This window comes from Trachemys scripta, chromosome 7 (assembly GCF_013100865.1).
Source record: "Trachemys scripta elegans isolate TJP31775 chromosome 7, CAS_Tse_1.0, whole genome shotgun sequence".
Classification (NCBI taxonomy): domain Eukaryota; kingdom Metazoa; phylum Chordata; order Testudines; family Emydidae; genus Trachemys; species Trachemys scripta.
Window position 1 is genome coordinate 18749724 of NC_048304.1, and position 11099 is coordinate 18760822.

At 47.0% G+C, this 11099-nt stretch overlaps 1 protein-coding gene across 1 annotated transcript in view; it reads right to left on the reverse strand.

Moving 5' to 3' along the window:
• Positions 1 to 9780, reverse strand: part of PLXND1 (plexin D1) — a 118637-nt gene extending 108857 nt beyond the window's left edge. The window contains exon 1 of the mRNA XM_034775966.1: positions 7927 to 9780. Within this exon, the coding sequence (XP_034631857.1) occupies positions 7927 to 9243 (1317 nt within the window). The 5' untranslated portion in view covers positions 9244 to 9780. The remainder of the gene's footprint in view (positions 1 to 7926) is intronic.
• Positions 9781 to 11099: the final 1319 nt, after the last annotated feature.

Consider the following 11099-nt stretch of genomic DNA (forward strand, 5'->3'; position numbering starts at 1 on the left):
TTGAAACTCAAAGCAGGTGTGGGCACAAGAGGAGTTCTCGGGTGGTTTGAGACCAGCTGGTAAGAACCCAAGCAACATGAACCCCTTTTAGATAAGATCAGTGAGTTTCACATAGCCTTTTTACAGGTTTTTCATCTTTGCATATGTCTTGAAATTGCATAGATGTGTTTCACTCTAACCTCCCACTGTTACCTACTGTTTAGTAGAGATGGGCCCAGGACACTGCGTTCAAATCCAGATTCAAGTCTGAACTTCTCCAAAGAACAATGCAGGTTGGAGCCAGGGCTTTGATCTGGACAGCTAAGTTCTGATCCTACAATCAGATCTACACAGGCACAGAGCTCCACCCACACATAGTGGAGGCACACAGAGTGAACTCTTCAGGCCAGGGACACTGACTTTTATTTTCTCTGTAAAACAATATTCATAATCAAAGTAAGAAAAAAAGATGAATGTGATATAATGACATACTGTAGTTTTGGAAAATTGCAGTAGTTTGCAGTTTCAGATACTGCTAGCAACCTCCAAAAGCATCAGATTATATAAAACTAAAATGTATTACAGGAACTTTTGCTTTATTTTTAATGTATAAATTAAGTGTAAATTTGCAGTTTCCTTTTTGTGGCTAGTTCTCTGGATTTGTTTGAATAGATGTTAAGGTTAGAGGAGATTTATTTTCATGTTTGGAGTTTCTGAATTAGTATAAACTAGTACTTTAAAGTAACAAACCTCCTTTAAAACCCAGTCCTACTGAGACGCTACAGTATGTTTGGACAGTAAGTAGATGCTTTGTCATACTCCCATGTGGATACAAGTTTTAGTTTCGGAACATTTTCTTACTGGTTTTAGACAACATTTCCAAACCCAAATATACACATAATGAAATGGTTTATATAATTCACCCAAACAGTACATTTTATTTAACAACTCATTATCATAAAACTCATTGATGGCTATCTGATCATTAAACCACAAAATACACTGTTCAGCTACCAGGCAGAGTCTGACATAAAGCCACAAGAGCCAGAAAATTCAGAGTTAATGCTGAAACTCCAGCATTATCACATGCCACTATGCCTAAGAATGTCAGCATGTAAAATACAGTAAATCAGAAATCCCTGGAGGTCCCCACAACAGAATTGGGTTTAGATTGGTGTTTCAACCCCCATTCCCCTGTTCTGTATGTGCATTAGACATTACATTTTATTTTAACAGTTATTTCTCCTCATGGTTTAGGGACAGATCCTTAATAATGACTGCAGCATGCAGAATACACGTGGGTGCACAAAGATGGCTTAATGTTCACATTTGCGCTCCCCTGATCCTGCTGCTGCTGTGAGGAGGACTGAATTAGAGCAGCCTGGAGGCTGCTCTATTTCCTCTTGCTGCAAACAGCCCCCAGGCGCTTGAACGGTGGCATTACAACAATTTTTATAGTGGGGATGCTGAGAGCCATTAACCCAAACTGTAAACCCTGTATATGATGGAAACCAATTCAATCCAGGGGGTACTGCCAGACCTCCCAGTACCCCTCCTTCCAGCTCCTTGGGCTTGAAACACAACCAGGAATGAATGTGGGACACAGGAATCCCAGCCATACCTCCTTCCCTCTGCTATGACAGGATCACAGATAGAGAGGGACATAAGAGCCCATACATTGGCTGTACACGTCTGGATGATTCCCCTTATACTAGGGCAGCGGTTCTCAACCTGGGGGTTGGGACCCCTCAGGGGGTCATGAGGCTATTACATGGGAGGTTGCGAGCTGTCAGCCTCCACCCCAAACCCCGCTTTGCCTCCAGCATTTATAATGGTGTTAAATTTATTTTAAAAAGTGTTTTTAATTTATAAGGGGGGGTCACACTCAGAGGCTTGCTATGTGAAAGGGGTCACCAGTACTAAAGTTTGAGAACCACTGTACTAGGGTAATTCTCAGCAAGCCAATTAAACCAGCTTTATGGCCAACCTGCCCCTTGTGTGGTGTCAAGTGGCCACACCACAATAGAATATCATGACCTTAATTTCCTTTTTTGGGGTTGATCATCTAAGGTGCAGAGCATCTCCTGGGAATTACTGAGTGCCCTCAACTCAAATCCATGTGAAATTACAGTACTCAAAGCACAGTGGAGGATTGGGTCCTTAACTAATTATCTTTCAAAAAGGAAATTAAAAGGCATACCAGGCACATGGCATGAGGTTTAAGGGTCCTTCAAATTTAATAGTCCAGAATCCCTACCTGTTACAATGGTGTAAATATGGGGTAAATCCACTGGGGTTTCTCAGGTTTAACACCAGCGTACCGGAGATCGGAATTTGATCCCATATAGCAATGGACCCATTTACACTTAACCATGTTTGCTAAGCTCTGACAGCACCCCACCCTGGAAGGTATCCACTCAAGAGAGCACATATATTCATCATCATCTTTGGAGACATGGATTCAAATCCTGTTGAGGTTACATGTGATGAAAATACATTAGTGGTCCCATTCTAGCACTTCACAGGGGACAGTTATTGTCCCTATCACAAAAACAGCACACAGTCTGAGACAAGTTGTTATGGACAGGCAATCTCTGCTCAGGAGAGGCAAACCTGGAACTTCCCCACTAGCCTTTGGTGCAAAAAATGACCACTTTCTCTTTGTTCCAAAATCCCTCCACACGCATGCTTTCCACTAAACCTCCCAGTCTTAACCCACCTCTTTCATAAGTGCTTTTACAGAACCTTTCATTAACAAAACACATAATAGCAACACTCTGTTAATCTTCCTCTGCTTATCTAGAGAATCTGCATAGGTATTTTGTCTGGCCATTTAGACCCCAATTCAGCAGAGCACTTAAACTTATGCTTAGTAAGTCAATGGAACTACTCAGGGGCTTAAAGATAAGCACTATGCTGAATAAAGGCCTCAATGCATTGTACAGCAGTGAGCACACAGTCAAAACATAAATAATATATTTACATAATAAATAAAAAATCTGCTAGTAAGATTTGAGGTACTCTGTGGAGGAAGCATAAGCAACACCTACCCACACTAGACCTGTCTATTTTTCTCTCTGGGCAATACATCTGTCCCCCAAACGTATATTATTTATTCATTATTATTTCTACAGCACTATAGGTGTGCATGGTGCTTTACAGACAAGCTCAGTCCCTGCCCCAAAAGAATTTACAGACTAAGGGCCTGATCATGCAATCCACTTCTCACACAAGCAGTCTTTACCTCCATGAGTCCCACTGACTTCAAAAGGATTAGTCATATGAGTAAGGGTTGCAGGACGGGTCGTTTGATTTCTTTCCAAACAACAGCCCCCATAACACTACTCATTACATGTTCTGTAATACAGAATCTTTTTAGCCTAACCTGTGTTTGGAATGAATCAGCCAGTCATTTCATATTTTTTCAAACTCATTTAAAAAACAACACCCTAATCTACAGAACCACTTTTTAAAAAAAAAAAATACTTGAATTCATTTGAGTTATATGGGGGGGGGGGACACCAACAAAACCTGGGAACCCACTAACTGCTGAAAAGTGGAGCTTATAATAGAAACATGGATAGACCCTTAGCTAAAACACCATGCCAGCTGCTGCTGTAATATATTTTCCTGCTGTGTTCCCAGGGCTGGGACATAAAATGTATTAGAATATTTCATTGTCTTGAAGGTGGAAATTGGTGTTAGATTTTTTTCAGTGCAAAGAAACATTATATTACAATCCTCATCTTGATACAGTTGCTCTGGGAGTTGGAAATAAAAGCAGCTTGTTAGCTTGTTGGCAATTCTAATGATTAAGAAAAAGGGAGGGAAATTGAAAAGCTCTTCTTCCAACTAAATGGCAGGTAAGAGGGCTTCCAGCCGACTAGGTCAACGTCTCTAGAGCTTCGCACTTCAAGTGAATGGGAAATGAACAAATATTAAGCGGGAAGAAATGTTAATAGTATGTTGCATTTATGTATTGCTGAACCTTCCATGCATGGAACACAAAGCACCTTCACAACCATAATCCTTAACACCCAATGAGGTAGGCTCAGTAACTACAGGAAGATCATTTTATAGATTAATTTACTGAGACACAGGGAAGCGACTTGCTCAAGGATATACAAATAGTCAGAGTCAGGATTAGAAGCTGGTTCTCCTGACTCCCAGCCCTATGCTATAATCACTAACTTACACTGTTCTCCTTGTGTAAATATACATTTTCTAAGAGCTTGATCCTGTAAGGTGCTGAGTGCATTCAACTCCCACTGACTTCAATGGAAGCGGAGGGGACTCAGAACCTTGCGGCACCCACCCCTCAATGCCACATACATCATTGTTTAACCACACTTCTAATGACACACCCATTCTTAATATGCTTTCATTCTAGAAATGACAATCTTCCTAGTCATCGCTGTGTATAGATAAGATCCTGAATACAAGCATTCATTTCTGCAATCATTGAATCAATACAAAAATTAATTACCAAAAAAAAAATGATTATTCTTGCCAGTCCCTACAGAGAAGTCACTTGCTTTACATTATAAACCCTAGTTTTCATCCTTGCTCTGACACTGACTCCATCTGCAGACTAGGGCAAGTCTCATCATCTCTGCTTCAGTTCCCCCACGCTATGAATAGCAATAAATATACTTACACAATTGCCTCACAGAGCATCAAGAGGAGGCATTAATATCTATAAAGTGCTTTACAGAAGAAAAAGACTAGATATTTTAAGTGCTGATAAATGATGGCTTATTCATGTTGTTAATTGTTGCCCCCAAGTGACTGTAAGTTAGAAAAACCTGTACTATTCACACAGGCTGGTATTTTCAAAGGAGGCTGAGGAAGTTAGGTGCCTTGTTGCCATTGAGTTTCAATGGAAGTTGGGCACCTAACTCCCTAGTACACTTGGAGAATCTCAGCCACAGTGCCTAACCCTGCAGTGATTACTCACTGGTAAAAAGCGTGCCCCTGCAAAGTGCTGTGGTCCTGATTGTAAGGGATGCTGAGCACCCAGCACATCAGCCGAAATCATCGAAAGTGGAGGTGTGTTCAGCAACTGAAAGTCAGGTCCTCAACTCTCACTGACTTCACTGGGAGCTGAGACTGCCTCAGGGACTGGACCCACACGATTTAACGCACTGAATCTTTTTGTGGCCTTAACTTAAAAGCCACAATGGTTACCAGATTTCCTGACGTCTAGGAGCTTGTACTTTGCCACAGAGGAAAACAATTCAACTTCCCTAAAGCCGATCTGTGAACTACTCCATTGAGGCTACCTATTTTAACATAGCGTGGGGCTGCCGTTGCCAGACACACTGGTTACCATAGGAAACCTTTCTATCATTGCCACTGTAAAGCACGGAAGCCCAAACCCAAGTGCTCTGTCTTGCCTGTGAAATCAAACAGACGTTTTTATAATCTTTGATGGAGCCGAGTTGTGCCTCTTTTCCAGATGAAGAAAAAAAGATATAGTGCTAAAGCAGCTCCATTGTTTAATAGTTTGTGACTTTTATTAGAGGGGAATATAGGCATCTTTGTCTGGCATTAAAATGTATATTTCAGTGTTGTTGTTGCCATGTTGGTCCCAGGATATGAGAGAGACCCGGCAGGTGAGATAATACCTTTTAATGGAACAACTTTTGTTGATGGGAGAGACACACTTTTGAGCTTCACAGAGCTCATGTTCAGAACTGGAACAGGTAAAAAGCTAACTACAAGGTGGGACAGATTGTTAAGCATACGGAGTAAACACGTTGCGAGAAACCACTTAAAATAAAGTGGGCAGGGGTGTTAATTTCCAACCCTGAAGAAGAGCTCTGTGAAGCTCAAAAGCTTGTCTCTTCCACCATGAGAAGTTGGCCCAATAAAAGATATTACCCTCCCACCTTGTCTCTATTAACATTTATGTCCACTTGGTAACAAACTGTGACAATGGCAAACTTCCACCCCAAATGCAATGGAACAATGCAGCCTGTGTCCCCTCTCCATGCACTGTACACATCCTGCACTGTCCTGCTGCAGGAATACACAGAGGGACGTGGGAAGAGAACAGTTACAACCGAACACACATTCTTAGAGCTGCCTTCCCTCCGCGTCTGTACAGAGAGCAACAACCGAAAGGAAAGAGAAAAATAAAGACTGTGAGTCACCACTGGTTCACTGGGAACAGGGGACGTGGGAATAAAGACGCTCCTTGATAGAAGAGGGGGCGGTTATATGTGTGTGAAAACCACTGCATGTTTGACTTCATAGTAGTAAACCAAGTAGGAATCCAATTGACTTTCACAATGGACCTAAATTTATACATGGGTACTGCATGACTGTAAACCCTTGTGAAAAAAAGGAGCTTACTGTACTCAGCATGTTTCTCCCAACCTCCTAAATACTCTCTAGTATAAGTAAACCAGAATCACTCATCAGAGAAGGCTATTTGATGGATTTGATTATGGTCCTGGGAGTGCAGAATACACATACAAATTCTGACACCCACGTCAGTCCTGGGCAGAATTTGGCTTCATTCAACTGCAAACCTCGGAGAGAGATCTGGGTTTGGCTGCTGACACCCTCTCCTCACCCGCCACACATACCCAAAGTCTGATGGGGTTTCGGGTCCTGGGGTTTGGAACAGACCATTAAAGAAACAGAGCCTGATCTGCACCACTGAAGTCCGTGGAGCTTTGCAACTGATTTTGATGGGGTGCAGTGTGCACGCTCACGCCCATAGAGACTAGTTACAACATTCAGATCTGGCTCTTGGTTCTGATTCCAACCACCACCATCCCAAAGTCCAGTGGTTCTCAAATCCAAGCTTCTGACTGAATCCCATCTCTAATTTGCATTTATGCCAAGGAGGCTTCTGTCAGATACACAGTGGTGTGAAAACCATATCACTTGAGATGTTTAAAACTGGACTAGACAAAGCACTGGAGAATAGACTGACAGGAACAATCCTGAGGGACAAACTAATAAATCTTTTCCACCTCTAACTGCCATGATCCTTAGATTCTCAACCCCTACAGACTTCAGCCTAAAGGATTGTTATCGCTTACCCAGCTAGTCATGAAATTCCCAGGTTATTATTAGTCCAAATTTGAGACCCAATCCTAAAGTCCTTACATTGACTTTAATGGAGTTTTGCCTGAGTAAGAACTTCAAGATTGGGACCATGAAGAGTCCAGCCCCAGCCAAGCATTCCAGTCCATGTAGTGCTTGATACCAGAAGGGACTCACCACACAGGCTTTCTGGGGTGTGCTGAGCCCTGTCCTGCAGAGCTCTAGGTTGCCTTGCAGTCTCTCACCTACTAAACAGCTAGGTTTCTCCCAGCAGGTGGTTTCTCCAATGTAAAATCTACTTCTTTGGTTCCACCGAAGTGCAGTATCACACGGATTACCTGACATTTCTCCCCCAACCGGTGGTTACTGTGCCCTCCACTTCAAAATCTGCTCCCCTGAGCGGCACTTTATCAGGGTTAGGGGTTCTCCCCAGTGGGGGTTCCCCAACTCTGCACTCTGGTTCTCCATAGGGGCAAACCTGCTCCCTGCACAGCAGCACTGCAAGGGGACCTTCCAGTTTCTCTCGCTCCAGAAGGTTGTGTCCCCCAGTCCAAGAAAACTGAGCTGCAGCATCATCTGGGGCACCTTGGGAACTTTTCTCAGTGGTTCCCCTAATGCTGGAACGCTGCTCTCCTCTATTCCCTGGGCCCCCTCTATTCCCACCCCTACCAGCCACAACATTAGGGGGCATCTCCATCCCACCAGAGATCCCCCCCAATCCTGAAAGCTCCCCTGAGCTGCAGCATCACTGCGGGGAGGTTCCCCTCTCCGCTCGCGGGGGGTTCCCCACTAATGAGAGGCAACATTGCAGGGGGGCCTCCGTCCTACCGGAGGGGTCCCCACTCCTGAGCCGAGAGGGGGCCCCGATCCCGAGCCGCAGCCCCCTACCTGGATATTCCTCTTCTCGCAGGCGGGCCCGGTGCCCTGCACCACGCTGTCCAGCACGGTCACCAGCCCGGAGTCCGGCTCCACGAAGCACGAGTTCCTGGCCTGCCGGATACTCCGCTCGATGTCGGCGAAGCGGAAGGCGCAGAGCGCCGAGGGCTGGCGGGCCCCCGGCGGGGCGGCTCTCTCGAAGACCCCGAAGAGCAGCTCCTGGGGCCGAGGCGCCGCCGCGGGTCCCAGCCGCAGGGCGGCGGCGGCCGGGAAGACGGAGACCAGGCGGGTGAAGCCGTCGGCGCCCCCGGCCCCGCACTGCAGCCCCACCTGGATGTAGGACTCGGTCAGCTTCTTGGTCTCGCCGGCGCTGGCGTTGCGGCCGGGCTCGGCCAGGCAGATGCGGGCCAGCAGGCTGTGCGAGTGGCTCTCCTTGTCGCCGGCGTTGGCCTCGCTGTTGAGGGCCAGGTAGGCGTAGGAGGCGCCGCCGGGGCCCCGCGGCGGGGGGGGCGGGTGCAGGAAGGCCCGGACGAAGCTGAGCTTGTGGCGGGCCTTGGCCCCCTGCTTGATCTTGAAGATGTTGTCGTCGGAGGGGTTGAGGTCGAAGGTGAAGAGCTTGGCCAGGTCGCCGCGGGCGTTGAGGGCGCGGATGGCGATCTCGGGCGTGTTCTCGAAGCGGTGGTCCTCCAGGCTCTGGTTGCGCGGGAAAAAGGGGCTGCCGAAGCCCGTGTAGGTCGCCCCCACCAGCAGCCGCGTGTCCGGCCTCCCCTCACCCGCCGGCCCCGCGGGCCGCAGCACCAGCCCCACGGTGGAGGCGTTGGGGTGGTTGGCCGCGATGTTGAGCATGCTGGGGAAGACGGTCACCGGGTCCCCGCCGCCGCCGGCACTGCCCGGCGGGAAGCTCACGGCCACGGCGGAGATGTTGGCCATGCTGCGCAGCTGGCAGAAGCCCTGGTAGATGGAGCCGCACACCACCACGATGCCCTGCTCCGGGTCCGGCTGCAGGATCTTGTTGTAGTTGTTGGTCTCCACCTTGAGGTGCTCGCAGGAAGCCTGGGGCAGCTGGGGCGCGTGGCACAGGGGGTTATCCAGCACCGGGCCCACCTGCTCCTCCACCTCCAGCGTCAGGTTGGGGCCGGAGAGCTGGTAGAGCCGGTTGACAGCCGCCAGGTAGATCTTGCTGCCCAGCCCATCCAGGGCGAAGTTGTTGGTCAAGGTGGGCGAGAGGAACTTGTGCTGCACCTCCAGGCCGGCGCTGGGGCTGCCGAGGAGGGCGAGCAGTAGCAGGAGGGGGGCCAGCACCTTAGCGCCTCTCTCCCGGGGAGCCATCCTGCCGCCTGGGCTGCTGCTCTGCAGAGTGCATGAGGCTCCACGGAAAAGGGGGCTTTGCAAAGCCAGAGGAGGAAAACCTGCTTCCTGCGAAGCCAACACGCCTCAGCACTGAGTGACGCCAGGAGGGAAGTCCTGGGCTTTCGTTGCAATCCGCAGCCCTTGCCTGGTTACTGGACCTTCCTCTCTCTCTCTTCTCGCCAGCCCGGAGATCGGATGGGGTTAAACTGCTCCCGATCTCGTCTCTGCAAAGGCTGCACCCTCCCCTCTCTCTCTGACAGCTCCGCGCTGCCTGTGAAGCGATCCGCAGCTCTCAGACTTCTCCTCTCTTTCGCTTCTCTCCTTTCTGCATTACTCATGGGTTGTTGGTTTTTTTTTTTAATTTAGGGTTTGTCATGTGAATGTGATTAAGTTAAAGATATTTTCCAAAAGCTGGAAGGCAAGCCTTGCACCAGCCAACCACACAAAGAGGCAGCCCTTGTTCCTTGATAGCAGCTCCTCTTCTAACAAATAACTCTTGTGTTTGTGGTTTTTTCATGTTTCTAATCAGAATATGGGACTGGGACTGAAGGGGAGAGGCGAGATAAGAACTTTTCTCCTCCGGACACAAAGCAAGACTGCAAACAAAAGTAAAAATAGCCCTAACCAAACAACATTAATTTCAGCCAACCCCTCCCATCCAGTGCCCCCCCCCCCAGCAGTCAGAATAGGTTAACTCTCACTGCTCTTGAAGTATTGCACTCTCCTTGAAGAGAGTTGTACAAGAAAGGATAACAAAGAAGAGGAGGTCAGACTGTCTGGGGTTGGGGGGTCAGGAATAAATTAAGTGGACAAATATTCCAAGTATGTAAGGGGGGGGGGAATCTCTCCCAATCCCACTGTATTTCAGTCACTGGCGCCATGCACTGCTTGTTTTAGTTCCCTCTATTCCAATGGAGATGTGTTTGCATTTTGCTGCTCTTTTTTTTAATGTACTCAAGAAAGGCTGACATCCCCAGAGACTGAAGTCTTCTGTTTATTCCCAGAGCAGGTATAGCCCAGGCAGCAGCAATACAAGATTCCGACACTGCTCCGATAATGTTCCTGAATCCTATCCAAGAGGACCTAGGAATGAGAGCTCAGCAGGGATCAGATTGGTACTCTTCCACCTTCGCCCACAAAATAAGCTCTTCTTCTGTGAGTTGCTGCTCCCAGTAGATTGTGCAGGTGTTCAAATTATGATTGTGCATGTTCTTTGAGCTCCATTAGGCACCTTGTGCTTGGTTTATTTGGGTTGGGCACCATAGGGAGACATCACTCAGTAAATTGTGCAGGTCAGTGATCCTCCCTCTCCTTCAGAGGGTTTTTCTACACAGAAAAGTTATGCCACTATTAGCTAGGGTGTGAAGTTAAACCAATATAGTGAAAGTAACATAACACCCATGCGGCCACATATGCCAGTGTACAAGTGCCTTTTTAGAATGTAGATTATGTTGCTTGGGGACAGGCTTAAGAGAAACTAAAAAAAAAAAAGCAACTCTGATACTGGACTAAGTGTTTACATTTAACTATATACTTACACCACTATAACTGGTAAAACTTTCCCCTGGAGACAAGCTCTTACATGTGGAATGAAATAGTTAACAATTTTGACACGAATTATCATCACCAGGCATCTGAGTTAACCCTTCACTGGGATGAAGGGTTCATACCTTGTAGAACTAGTGTTGCAGGCTTTCTGCAGATTCAGGTAGAGGTCTCTGCATCAGTTACTCTGAGTGCACATTTGTGAAGTTTACTGTGCACCCATACCAGCTAGAGACTTAATTTTTAAATTAAAACAGATTCTGGAGAAACAGATATTTGTATGCCATATT